Source organism: Enhydra lutris, unplaced genomic scaffold, assembly GCF_002288905.1.
Source record: "Enhydra lutris kenyoni isolate GAN:26980312 unplaced genomic scaffold, ASM228890v2 scaffoldscaffold2, whole genome shotgun sequence".
NCBI classification, from domain to species: domain Eukaryota; kingdom Metazoa; phylum Chordata; class Mammalia; order Carnivora; family Mustelidae; genus Enhydra; species Enhydra lutris.
In genome coordinates, this window is record NW_019154086.1 from 8,092,684 (window position 1) to 8,107,541 (window position 14,858).

General features: G+C 41.2%; 1 protein-coding gene across 1 annotated transcript in view; it reads left to right on the forward strand.

Moving 5' to 3' along the window:
* LOC111148794 (kelch like family member 6) overlaps positions 1-14,858 on the forward strand; it is a 58,624-nt gene that overhangs the window by 23,718 nt on the left and 20,048 nt on the right. Inside the window, exon 3 of the mRNA XM_022505609.1 lies at positions 14,222-14,671. Within this exon, the coding sequence (XP_022361317.1) occupies positions 14,222-14,671 (450 nt within the window). The remainder of the gene's footprint in view (positions 1-14,221; positions 14,672-14,858) is intronic.

A 14,858-nucleotide genomic window follows, 5' to 3' on the forward strand; every position in this document is an offset into this window, starting at 1 on the left:
CTCTTTATTTTCAGTATGATGTCTTCCTGTGTCTTCCTCAATTTCTGGAGTCCAGAACCTCTCTGGTCTGGTTTCTCCAGAGGATATATCTTTTCCAGCGGGAGTGGAGTTGTTTGATCATAAGAGGTGGAAGGAGTCTCAGGAAGCTTAAATTCTTCTTAAAACCACCCCTGGTATTAGCCCCACCTGCCCTGGCCTTGCTCTTTCTCTGGGATTTTAATATTTCTGCTTTTGAGGGTTCTGAGGGACAAACTCCTTTGTAGGCACTTGGTCTGACCTCTTTCCTCTCAGCAAAGCCATTTGCCAGTCTTCATAGTCTGTGGTTTGGGGTTACTGATAACTCCCAATTTCATGGAGGAGGGAGTTTGTCTTTCTGTTTCTTGTTCTCCTTTCAGTTTTGGGTGATTTTAATAAAAACTCTTCAAATAGTAAAGAGTTTTGTAATGTTACAAATATTTTCCATTGGTTATTTGACTCATAATTGTTGGTTATGACTTTTTTATGTACAAAATTTAAAATTCGTGTTTTGTCAGATCTATTGTTCATTTCCTTGATGTTTTTTGCCTTTGTTACATGTTTTTAGAAAGAACTTCCCCACTGCTTAATTATATCTTATTCACTTGTAATTTCTGTTAGTCTTGTTACGTCCACACCTTTGATACTTAAATCTTTAATGTATCTGGAAATTATTTTGGCATAAAGTTTCTCCATGTCCTCATCCTCCTCCTCATTTTCTCTCAAGTAGGAGTAACTTCAGTAGAAATTTTGGTTTTGATCAGAGGTGGAAGGAAGAGGAAGATAGAGACAGGTTAGAGAGAAAGTGTGCTCTGTTTATTAGAGAGAAAGTGTGCTCTGTTTATTATTGATTCCCCTATTCTGGTAATCCCTCACCTCAGAATTTTCCAAATCTCATTCACTTTCTAGGCAAAAAATAACTAAGTTTCTCTTTGAGGCTGTTTTACTTATTTTCCTATGAGTGTTAATTCTTATAAAAACAAGAGAAGAGTGCTCTGGGCATCTGGGTGTCTATTGAACCCACTTTCTGATTTCTCTTGCTTTTGGATGACTTGCTTTGAAGTCTCAGGCAAAGAAAACTGGGAATATCTTCATGCTTGAAAACACCACAGGGGACAGAAGTTTATAGGTTGTTGAAATCACTTTGTGATTTAAAAAAAGTATGTATTCATTTGAATGGATAAAATATACCCTTGTTCCAAATTCAGAAAAACAGAAGGGGAGACAGTGGAACATTTTGCCATGTTCACTCTTAACCATGTCTTGCTATCCTTCATATCCTATGCACAGTGTGTGTGTGCATATATTACTCCCACTCATTGTCTCCAGTTTTTTAAACATGAATGTTAGCACACTATACACCCCATTTTGCATTTTGCTTTTTTGGGCTTCACGATATATTTTGGAGATTGTTATAGATCAGTATGCATAGAGAGTTTTCCTTCTTTTTTTTTTTTTTTGAAGATTTTATTTATTTATTTATTTGAGAGAGAGTGAACATGAATGGGGGGAGGGACAGAGAGAAAGGGAGAGGCAGAGACTCCCAAGTAGATTCCCTGCTGAGCCTAGAGTCCGACCCTGGGCTCGATCTCATGACCCCAAGAGCACAACCCAAGCCAAAACCAAATAGGATGTTTAACCTACTGAGCCACCCAGGTGCTCCTTAATAGATCCTTTCTTTCTTTCTTTCTTTCCTTCTTTTTTTAAAGATTTTATTTATTTGACAGAGATCACAAGTAGGCAGAGAGGCAGGCAGGCAGAGAGAGAGAGGGGGAAGCAGGCTCCCTGCTAAGCAGAGAGCCCGATGTGGGGCTCGATCCCAGGACCCCGAGATCATGACCCAAGCCGAAGGCAGAGGCTTAACCCACTGAGCCACCCAGGTGCCCCCCTAATAGAGCCTTTCTGATGGCTGCAAAAAATTTTTGGGGTCTCCTGAGAAATGAAACATGTCGAGTTATCTTAATGGTCTCTTAGAAGGCAGAGTGGTAGAGTGTAAAGAACATGGGTGCTGGAGTCAGGCAGAACCTGGGTTTAAATTCCAGTTCAGGCATTTATTTGCTGTGTGGATATGGACGGATTACTTAGATCGTCTGAGCCTCAGCTTTCTTATTTGTAAAATTAGGATGATAACAATACTTTTACCTACCTTTTAGGGAGAGTTATTTAATGAGATGCTATTTGTAAAATGCCTGACACATTATAGATACTGGATAGAATTTTCTTCCCATTATTTGTACATTAATTTTAACTTTATTTTGGACAGTTAGTGCCTTGAATAAACTGGGCTGACATTGAGCTGTGAGAACATTTTCCTATGCCATCCCCAAATCTTTGCTTTTTCCCATATTAGGATTATAAGAGACCATGGTTTAAAGTTTTGTTTTATCATATTCATATGACACTTGGTTAGTAGAATGAATTGGTCTGGTGCTATATTTAATTAACACAGAATTATAGGTGGAGAAAAGAGTGACAGAGTGGGCATTTTATCTTGTTATTTTAGAACATCCACAGAGGCCAATACCACATTTGTGGGACTGAAATTGATGGGAATCAGAGTATCTTGGAGTTCTCTACCCTATCTGGTGGTAAAGGTTTTTAGTTGTCACACCATCGCTGATGCTCAGCTGCTCCCTCACTTTCTCCTTCTCTTTTCTGCTCTCTTGGTATTATCGATTGATTGCTTCTATGCAGAATTTCCCAGTCTAGAAAGAGATCTTTCAGTTGACCCAGCCAGTCACCACTATTGCTATATGAAAAGGGCTTTCTGTGTGAGGCAATTTCGTGAGTTGCTGGCCTCATGAAGACAGCTAACCCTGGGGTCAGTTACCATTACCATTGTCAGTTGTCATTGGTCCAATCTGCTGTGCCTAGGGTGGGATAGTTTCTTTTAGGAGGAAGGTTAGTGTGGGGAAGATACTGAATGAATTGCCCATAAAAGGAATTTTCAGTAATCTAACCATAATTTATTGGTGAATATGGGAGAAATGTATTTTCTCCAAGTAGTTTCTAGAAAGGTAAGAGTAAGAGAAGCACCTATGAGTAAAGGCCTGGGTGACCCTTCACATGGAAGGCAGGGTTTTTGAGATGAATGTCATCTAGTGGGGGCCCCAAGAACTTGCCTTAGTTGGAACTTCAGGCTCTTGAGTTCTATATGAGCAAGGCAGTTAGAAGCTATAGAGACTGTAGACTGGGACAATGGCTCTAAGAACTTGGTAAGGGTCTTTGGTTTTAGAGAACTGCTGTGTTCGTTTGGAGAACTTTGTCTTATTTGTTACTTTCATTTTTATTATTAAAAACTCATGAAAGAATAAGGGCTTATGAGTTTATCAGCAGGGCAGCAAAAGTTGTGAGGCCATGAAGACCAGCTCACCCCTCATTTAGTTTTGGGACAGAGGATGCCTAAGATAACAGAGCAGCTGGTTAGAAGAAGGAGCTTAGAAGCCAAAAAGAGATCATGTTGTGTCCTGAGGCCTGACATGAGGAAGGAAAGGGGTCTGCCAGAGTGGGAGCCTCGTCATCTGGCCTGAGCCTGAGGAGAGACAAGCCACAACACGCTTTGGGCTGACATCTGTACAGACGAGGTAGCCATGTGGTCAGAGGCTGACCCTGATGGCCTGGGTTGGCTTCTTGGCTTACTCAGTATGTGGATCATAGTCCATAAATATTTGTTGAATCAATGAAGGCATGCATTGTTCTTGCTCATTATTAGCTGAATATGTGGACTGCCTCAGAAATTGCTCAAGACCCCATCAAAAATTGCCTGACTTGCTTTAAGAGGACACTAAGAAGCCCACTCCCGACTTTAAGAAATGTTGTAGGTAGTAGAGGAAGAAGTATTCCAGGGTTAATACTAATAACTGCCTTATTTTTAAGTACCTACTAAGTGCCAGGCACCTAGCAAAAGCAGGTCTCATTACTGCAAGTTACAGATGAACCTCTGTTGTCATTGACAGGGACCCACAGGTTGTATGGACCCAACATCAGAGTAGTCAGTTGATCCAAGCAAGGAAACCAGCCCAACTATTTCTTTGTTGCTATCTAGATAAAATCCATCTGTTGACTGATGCCCCACACACCCTCTTTGTCAACCAGTGTTACTTTGTGGCCACTGTAAGTGTTAAGACATTAGGGTTAGTTTCCTGGTCCACAGGCAGTGATAGTTGTGCTTTTCAGAGCATTCACTATGTGGCAGCTCTTGCCTGTACTGTTTCATTTAAAATGAAGTCAGTATTTTTACCCCAATTTAAAGATGGGAGAAATAAAATTCAGTGATATAAAGTTAAATGTTCATGGTTTCATGGCTAATGTGAGAGGAACCTGAATTTCACTCCTGTCTGCTTATGCTAGCCTGTGTGTTCTCCACTGCACACACTGCATCCATCCCTAGGTGTGAGGCCCAAAACAAGTCATGATCCTAAAGGCAGCTGGGGCTATCAGCAGCCTCAGGGGAGACTGCCCAGTGGAAAATTCTGGGAACTAGTGGGGCCCTGTAACTGTGTCGGGGGCGAGATTGGCACAGCTGCCACCCCTCATGCCAACTCCCTCTGGGAAAACTAGGACACTTGGGGCTGCCAGGTGTCCCCATCTCAACAGTGAGCCTGCTATTGTCCACACTGTGTCTCTTTAGTCTTTACAGCTCTGTGTTTAATCTCAGTGGTGACTTTGATTTTTAGGTATAACTTACATTTAGTAAAATGTACACATCTTAAGTATATGGTTTTTAAATTTTTTACATGTGTTTGCAACCATGTAACCACCACCCAGATCAAGCTCCAGAACATCCTAGGCATCCCAGAACACTCTCTTTAGAATCTGGGTTGCTTATATAGTTATAAGGGGTGTTTACATAATGCCAGGACATAGTAGAAAGAGGCATCTGGCCCAGACTTACCGTGGTTATTTGCATCACTGGTCCATGCTGGCAACCTGCTGGAGCATCTGTGTTCTCATCAGTCTCTCTGATCATTGATACCCTCGCCCACTGCCATCAGCTGAAAATCCTCAGGCCCACCAGGTTCTGGCCCTCAGTCTTTGTGGGCCATTTTGCATTCTCTTTGTCCCATTTAGAAGGCCTCCTCAGGTCTGCCAGTCCTCTCTGCAACTTCTGTGTCCCTCTCAAAGACACACAAGAAACTTCCATTTGCTCTCCTGTGCCAGTCTGGAACTATAGGGAACTTGGAGCGACTGCCATAGACCCCCTTTGTCTAGAAACAATGCATTCCAGCTTCTCTTCTGTGGCTGCTCTACTGGGGTTCTGCTTTTCTGATTTCATTTTGGCAGTCAAGGCACACATTCTTTTGCTCTCAGATCCACAACCTCTAAGGAGCTTTTTGCATCTCCCTTACTCTAGAGTTTGATCTGGGTTGGGAGGCAGGAGATCTCAGAGACCCACCTGTTTCTCACACTTTTACTAGACTCTTTCTCCTCTTTCTTCCTGTCCTGGGAATCATTGTTGGAAAGATGGCTCCTACATTATCATCCATTCTCCTGTATGTACTGCTTTGATATAAACTTTACGCCTAGACTCTTTGGCATTCTGGCTTTTCCAATTCAAAGGGCCCAGTTATGACCACTAATTGATGTTTTGAAACTATTTTTCTACTATAGTACTGAAAGTGTATTTAGAAACTCAAAAACCAAAATTGTATTCTTTTGTCTATCCTGTTACCCCTTCCCTGGATGTGAAAGCCTGAAATGCCCTAGTTGTTGCCTGTAGGTTGTTAAAATTTAGGAAGTGAGATATGGGTTTTAGTTGTAATGAAAACCCATGTTGCTACCAGATTCTGACTTTTACTTCTATTTAATTACCTCAAATTACTAACCATTCTCTATGTGCAAGGTACTTACAGGAAACTATCAGGGGGAAATAAAGATAAAAGTTATAAATATAGATCACATTTATTTAACCATTTATCATATTCTTTCCCCTACATGATCCCATTTGATGTTGACATTTCTGTGAGTGGGCTGGCCTGGGAGTACCCTCACAGTGAGACTGCAAGATGGGCTTTATTATTCTCAACACTTTCTAGAAGAAGAAACTGTGGCTCACAGAGAGTTCAGCTCATCAAAGAGCAGGTCATCAAAGATTGAAGCTATGATCTGGGGCCTAAATCCAGAACTTCTGACTCCCATTCCTGCTACTTACCACTACACCTAAAGCCTCAAAAGCAAGGATTTCCACTGAGCTTTCAAACCACAGAGCAATCCAGTCAGACCCTAGGGCAGAGTGCCCAAGTAGAAAAAAGTTCTGGGTCTGAAGGAGGTGGCATTGAACTGTATTTCATAGAATGGGTAGGATTTTGACACATTGCAGCTGGGTTGGAGGAAATGTATCCTAGGCAGAGAGAACTTTAGGCAGAGACTTAAGTTTTCACCTTCTCTACCTGCTAACTTTATTATAGCTATCTGCTCATGGACCTGCTTCTCAGGATTTGGCTTTGCTTAGATGCCCTACTGGTTCTGCGCTCACCCTCTAGCCCCCCTACATAACCCATATCCTGAACATCAAATATGTCCCAGAAACAGTTATTCCATTTAGTCCCTCCCTGGACTTCATTCTGTTCCTGGGCTGAGTCACAATTCTCCAGCTGTGGCTCTGGCCCATTGAATGTTAGTATGGCCCATGTAGTCCCCCTGCCCCCCATATGTGCTACTGGCCTGTTGGGGGCCCCACTGGTTCCTCTGAAACTTCAGGAGCTGTCTGTTGGCAGAATCTTGACCAAACTTCCCACACCCCTTGCTTTCCCTCTGATTCCACTTCTGAGGTCAGTCTACCTCTATAGTTGTGTCAGTCCCACAGCACTGCCCCACCTTAGTGAGCACATTTTGCAGGTCTTATTCCCTTTCCTGCCCACCCCATATAGCTTCCAGGGACCAGCAGACCCCTCAGCAAAGTCTAGAGCAAGGATTGAAAGTTTGGAGGGAGCAGAGGACATCCTGGGGGTAGGGGACACATATTCCCATTGGTCTAAAATAGATGTATACCTGAGAAAGAGGGAAAGGGGAAGGGATGGGAGATTAGGATCAGCAGTAATTTACAGTTTTCAAATATGAAGACTCCTCTTTTGGGGGGCCAGGAGGAGCAGAGAGAGAATCTTAAGTAAGCTCCACACCCAGTGTGAATCCTGATGTGGGGCTTGATCTCATTATCCTGAGATCATGACCTGAGCCAAAATCCAGTCAGACACTTAACCGACTGAGCCAGCCAGGTGCCCCTGAAGACCTCTCTTTGACATCAGTACACACCCCATAGGAGAACAACTTTACTTTTCATAACTATTGTCTGAGAAGAAAAATGGTGACAGAAGATTTATTGTGAATTCACAAACAATTCACCAAAAAATCACAACAATTTCAAGTGATATTTTTTTAAGATTTTATTTATTTATTTGACAGAGATCACAAGTAGGCAGAGAGGCAGGCAGAGAGAGAGGAGGAAGCAGGCTCCCTGCTGAGTAGAGAGCCCAATGCAGGGCTCGATTCCAGGACTCTGAGATCAGGGCCTGAGCCGAAGGCAGAACCTTTAACCCACTGAGCCACCCAGGCGCCCCTGATTTTGGTTTATTAATCTCATCAACAAATTATGATGATAATTTCACAATCTTCACAAACACTGATTTGTTGGGACTTGAAGGTAAGAATACCAAAGTCTATACATACCCTTTGCAATAACTGTAAGGTCATCTGGGGACTGTGGTCAATGAAATTGCTTATTTGGGCCAAAATAGGGTTCAGTTTTTCTGCAGTTGATTTGAAGGCACCTCTGGGAGCTGTGGAATTACACTGGTTAAATCTGTTAAGACCCCATATTCTGGAGAGCATGAAGGGAATCAGAGGAGGGCCAGTGGAGTTGGGGAGCAGGGGGTAAAATCTCACTGATGCAGAGACTTCTCATGGGAACAGCAGCCATGTCTCAAGTGGTTTCTTTGATTGTATTTTTAGTCTCCCTCTTCGAGAGTCAGGTGCCTGACTGTAACCTTTTGCTCACATGTCCTCTCAAACAGGAAGTTGGCTGTCTGTTGCCATTATCTGTCATAGCTCAGCTTTAATAAACAAGTTCATGTGTCATTGGGACAGGCTGAGCAAGAAAATTTATGCTAACATCCTAAGTAATCTTGACTATGAAGAAGCAAAAAGCATATATATTGTAAAGAAAATAATTTATATGTTATTTATATTATATTTACAATATATATTAGTATTAATTAATATTAAATTATAAATATATGACTAATATAAATATAAAACAATTTATATGTTATTTACAATATATATTGTAAATATAATATAAATAACATATAAATTGTTTTATATTTATATTAGTCACATATTTATAATTTAATATTATTAATGCTAATTAATATTAATTAATTTTGTTTAACTGTTTATTTTTAATTAAAATATTAATAAATATTAATATCTATATTATATTTATAATATACTGTAAATATAATATAAATTATATAAATATAAATTATATAAATTATATTTACAATATATATTGTAAAGGAAACAATTTCTTGTTCCCATGACTGCCCTGTATATCAGCAGTTTCCCAACCACTGGTTAGGATGCTGCTCTATACCCCTCGTGCTCAAAAGTGTTTCTTGAAGCACTTTCTTGAAGTATTTTGGTGGAAATGTAGGCAACTTGGAGATCTGCACTACTCTTGTCCTCATAAGTCCTCTTCAGACTCTCCTGGAAGTTTGTTAGCTCAACAATGTGACAGTTACAAAGGCAGTACAATGGCCAGTAAGATGAGTGAGCTAGCCATGACCTTGAATGCCATCTGTACCACCTACTGGCTGTGTGACCTAAGGCAATGTATTTAACTCTTCGAATTCTCTGATTCTTCCTCTGTGCAATGGTCTGGGCCTGTGTATATGTATTCTTTTAGTAATATTACTATAAAAATATGTAATAACAAGGCTGGTATTTTATATATATACAACCTCATATACTATATAGATATATAGTATATAAAATACCGGCCTTGTTATTACTTATAAAGTAAAAATATTCATTAAAAAAATAAAACATTCATTAATTAAAAAATGGATGGGAAAGTATCTAACAGATCTTGGTGCATGCTGGGTATCCAAACTATTTTCCTTCTCTCTTTCTTTTCCTTCTTTTGGAAGAATTTGTGCTAGGTGCTCTTGGAAATAAAAACACAACTATGACCTACCTAGAATCTGCCCTTGAGATGCTTGACCGTAGTACAAGGGAGAAATGTAATCAGTGCTCCACAGAGGGGCAAGTGATTTGCCCAGTGGAGCACTGAGGAGGGAGGAGCTGATTCCATGTTGGCAACTGGAGAAGCCGAGAAGGAGGAAGTGGCTCTTGAGAAAGAACCTCATGAATGGATAGGATTTCTCTGTTTCTTTTCTCTTCTCTCCTCGTTCATTCTCTTCCTTTCTTCTTAAGCAAGTATTGACCCAGAATTAAAAATATCCAGAGGTAGAGAAGGCTTAAAGCACAGTCTGGTTAAGACCCTCTGGTTCTGTCAGCCTGGTTCTCCCTCTTGTGCTGGCTTTGTCCTCAGGTTTATGGATAATAGAGAGCAACTCAGTGTCTCCTGTAAAGTCAATTTCAGGAAAACTGACACATGTGCAAACAGATGTTTGTACACCATCGTAGGGGTTCACAGACTCTGGAGCCCATCCATCAGTCCCAGATTTAATACTCTAAATGAAGAAAACAGCCCTTATGTAGATAAGTTGGTGGTCATGGTACTCTTGCCCCCCATTTTTTTTTTTTGAAGTTAACTTGAAAGGGGCCTTTTCAGTTGAAAGGGTGAACCATCCTGAATCCTTTCTTAAAAAATGGATCTCTGAAGTAAAACTTGCCTAGGCAGGGAGAGCAGGATTTTAACAGATAGTGATGAGGGAGAAAGCTGGTCCAGGCTGATGAAGCAGCATGAGCACAGAAAGGCACTGTGACAGGTGAGCTTAGAAATATTTGGGTAAGGTGAGCAGACAGGTCTCACTGTGGAAGGGTTCCATCAGGGCGAGTTCTGGTGACAGTGCATGACTTGAGGGGTAAGAATAAGTGTTTTGTTACATGCATTTCTCACAGTTATAGTTTGACACTTGTGTGATCATTTGATTAATGTCTGCCTTCCCCATTGGTCTGTCAGGTCCAATGAGCATAGGCGCTATGTTTCTTTCTGCTCAGCTCTGTACTCCCAGCACTGGTTGATGGCCTACTACATAATGATGTTCAGGACACATTTTGGAAATTAACAGGTAGATGAATGGAGGGATGAACAGTTTCTGGGTGGGGAGCGACACTTTGGATCAATGTTTCTCACAAATGTGAGCTCTTTCATGGTTTCCTTCTTTGCTCATCAGTAGTCATCAAGCAGGGGTAGAAATTAGCACCTTGTCGGCCAAGCCTTCCTTTGGGCAGATCAGATTATTGGAGCTCTCCTTGGTGAGGAGTGCAAATCATGGTTGACATCTGCCAAGTTCTTGATTTGTGCACACACAGTTTACCTAAGGTAGCTTGAAATGGTCTAAAAACATGCGTTTTTGGAATCAGATAAGACTGGTTCAAATTTTAGCTCTACCTCTTATCAGCTATAAATTTCTGAGGAAATTACCTCACTTCTCTGGATCTCCTTTCCTCATCTATAAAACAGGAATGACAATAAATAGCTATAGTGTTGTAAGGATTAAATTATCTGGGAATATAAAGGGGCTGGCTCATAGGGGGTGTTATTTTTTACATTTTGTTTTATTTTCTCATCGTGTACTTGAAAATCACGAGGAAGTATTTTATTTTTTCTGATTTAAAAAAAAAAATCATATTGGGTGCCTTGTGGCTCAGTTGGTTGGGTGTCCAATTCTTGATTTCAGCTCAGGTCATGATCTCAGGGTCATGGGATTGTGCCCCACTTTGGGCTCCACACTGGATGTGGAGCCTGCTTGGGATTCTCTCTCTCTCCCTCTCCCTTTGCCCTTGCACCCTTCTCCTGCTCCTGTACTCTCTCTCCCTCTTAAAAAAACATAATAATAATAAATAAAATAAAACAGCAACTTCATGCTCAATGTAGAACATTTGTTCTAAACAGCAAAGTCTAAAAGACAAATTAATTGCTTTATCGATAACACTGCATTTGAAATAAACATGGATAGCATTTTGATGTGTTACTTTCTAGTGTTTTCTCCATTCATGAGAAACTTTATTTCTTTGTTTCTATGAGAAACTATTTTAAATAGAGAATTCTATCACATGGCACTCAAAGCAAGGGAGTACAAATAGGTGAAGAGTGGGGCACCTGGGTGGCTCAGTCGGTTAAGCATCTGCCTTCAGCTCAGGTCATGATCCCAGGGTCCTTTGATCCAACCCTGCGTCAGGCTCCCTGCTCAGTGGGCAGTCTGCTTTTCCCTCTCTCTGCCGTTCCCCCTGCTTGTGTTCTCTCTGTCAAATAAATAAATAAAATCTTTAAAAAATAATGAAAAATAAATAAATGAAAGAAAAGTAAGTCTTCCTCTCTACCCTGACCCCAGCTACCAGTTCCCCTGCTCCTCAGAGACAACCGCTATTACCAGGTTTTTAGGTGGCCTCCCAGGGCTAGTTTACATATTTAGAAAATCTATTTAATCATCTTCTCACGCAAACACTGCAATAGTGTACCTGTCCTTTGCACTGGAGGCCGCCACAAAAGTGAGTTCCGTTTCAGTGCTCATAGGCGTCTGTGGGCAGGGCCACGTAGGGCTCTGGTGACAAGTTCTGAGGGCTAGCAAGGCTTGGTCTCGGTTGTGCATTTTTACTCTTTGAACTGAAAATCTGCAAACAAGAAAACAGGTGTTAGAATTCTCAGTCTCAACCGTTTCTACAGTTGCTCATGCGAGGAACAGATTGCAGGCAATGGCCAGGGCCAGCAGACAAGGCGGTCTGAAGCAGAATTCAAGCTTCTCCAGCATTTCATTGACACTCAGTCAATGTTTCTAAGATTTTATTTATTTGTTTGACAGAGATAGATCACAAGTAGGCAGAGAGGCAGGCAGAGAGAGAGAGAGAGGGAAGCAGGCTCCCTGCTGAGCAGAGAGCCCGATGTGGGACTCAATCCCAGGACCCTGAGATCATGACCTGAGCCGAAGGCAGCGGCTTAACCTTCAGTCAATGTTTCTAAACTGATGGCTTGAATGAGTGTTCTGACATGGAAAGATAATATGTTGCAATTGGGATTGATTAGAAAATCAGAGATGTGTGTCTCCTAGAATGCTCTGGAGTGAAGGCCAGAGCCTAAATCAATATGGCTTACTCTGAGACCAGTCCTGCTCCACTGCCCCGCTACCCTCAGTTCATCACTGGAGCGTCTCGTCTCCTCTGCAGTTTGCACCCCATCGGATGCAGGTCTGTCCGTCCAAACTCTCACTGGGCTATCTCACTGCCTTCAGACCAGCCCTCCCTGCCGGAAAGACCAGGTTCTCTCTACTCAGACTTCCTCTTTCCCTCCTGTTAATTAATTCATCAACCCAAGAACACTGAGAACTTGACCTTTTACTGACCCAGGGGACAAGGAGGGGGGATAGGAATTTGGACTTGTTCAGAGCTAAGCTCCAGAGAGCAGTGAATAAGAATGAACTGATGCATTTGAATATTGTACACCTGAAACTAATATAACACTGCATGTTAACTATATTGGGATTAAAATAAAAAACTTAATAGGGCACCTGGGTGACCTAGTCGTTAAGCATCTGTGTTTGGCTCAGGTCATGATCTCACCGTCCTAGGATAGAGCCCTGTGTTGGGCTCCTTGCTCAGCGGGAAGCCTGCTTTTCCCTCTCCCACTCCCCCTGCTTGTGTTCCCTCTCTCACTGCCTTTGTCAAATAAATAAATAAAATCTTTTTAAAGAACCAACTTAATAAAAAAAGAAGCTGATGCATCTGAGGCACCTCATCTGTAAAATGAATATTAAATAATATAATGGATATGACATGCTTTGTAAGTGGTTAAGTGCTATATAAGCATAAGGGGCTCATATTTTTATAAGGATGATGATAATTTAAAACTAAGACATAGAAACCAACAATTTTACAAATGAATTTTTATCTTACAAAAGTGCTACTTATTCATTTTAGAAGATTTTAAAAATATGTTAAAAAAGTAAGGGAAATTCTCAGAGTCTTATTAGAAAATGTGATATCTTACAGTACATATACAGTATCTGCCCTTTCTATCCCTCTGGGACTGTGTCTATGGGAGGATTATTTTTCCTTTGGCAACAAATTTTGCCCTGTGATTTACTCTGGCCAATTAAGTGTGAGTGGAAATGACACGTGCAACTTCTGAGCTGAAGCTTTAAGAGCCTAGTAAGGCTCTGCCATCTTTTTTCTCCTGTCACAAGACTGGCTTTTCTGTCATTCTAGATCTTGGAATGAAGACTTCTGTTGGACATGTAATGGGATTGAAAAATAATCATTTATTCTTGTCAGTGCCTGAGATTTGGAGGTTAATACAGCATAAATTGTCCTAAGATACCTGATACAATGAAATATAATAACTGTTAATATTTTGGTGTATATCCTACATGCTTTTTTCTATACCTGTATTCTATATTTTTTTATAAAAATAGGATCATAATGTACCTATGATTTTGTGAAGTGCTCTTCTCATTTCACCTGCAAAATTTTAGTATATATCTCTCTCTAAAACACAAGGATTCTTCTTGAAATATAATCACAATACCATGATCACACTTAAAATGAATACTAATCCAAATAAGGTCCAGATTTTGCACAAGGTTGATGTGTCTCTTACACCTCTCTTCATTTCTAAGTTCCTTCTCCCCACCTCTCTCTCTCGTTTACCCTTGTGATGTATTTGTTGAAGAAACTGAACTGATTCCGTAAAGTTTCTCACAGTCCAGATTTTGCTGATTGTATATTCCCATGGTACCATTTAACATGTTCCTCTTTCTACTATATTTCCTGTAAATTGCTGATTAAATCAAGAGACTTGATCAGATTCAGAGAACAGATATTTAAACTCAATACATTATGAACAGTTTTGTTGTATTAATGACTACAGAGTTGTCAAAAATAAGAATCTATGTAATTTCTTTAGCTGGTCCTCTACTGTCAGTCATTTGGATTGTTCTCATTTTTTGCCACCATACACAACTTTCTGATAAGGCTTCCTGTGGACTGATGGTTCTCTGGCCTGATTTGCTTCCTTCTGCTCTCTTAGTTCCTGCGGATGGTGGATGCCTGTGCCAGCTTCCTAACAGAAGCCTTGAACCCCGAAAACTGTGTTGGAATACTGAGGCTGGCGGATACACACTCGTTGGACAGTCTGAAGAAGCAGGTTCAAAATTACATCATTCAAAACTTTGTGCAGATTCTGAACTCTGAGGAGTTCCTCGAACTTCCCGTGGACACTCTGTACCACATCTTGAAGAGTGATGACCTCTATGTGACCGAGGAGGCTCAGGTGTTTGAGACTGTGATGAGGTGGGTCCGGCACAAACAGTCAGAACGACTCTGCTTGCTCCCCTATGTCCTTGAGAATGTGCGCTTGCCACTTCTGGACCCATGGTACTTTGTGGAGACGGTGGAGGCAGATCCTCTTATCAGACAGTGCCCAGAGGTCTTCCCGCTGCTTCAGGAAGCCAGGATGTACCACCTTTCAGGCAATGAGGTGAGTTGACATTGAATGAGCCTGTAGTTAAGCAACGAAGTAGAGGAGTCAGCGGCCTTACAGAAATATAGGTGAGGTTGGCTTACCAATCTTTACAGCACAGAGGAGGCACTGTTCTGTTTGTGGTTTGAGTCAGGCAGTTCCAAAGGCCCTGGATTTCTGATCTGTAAAATGGGGCTGATATGAC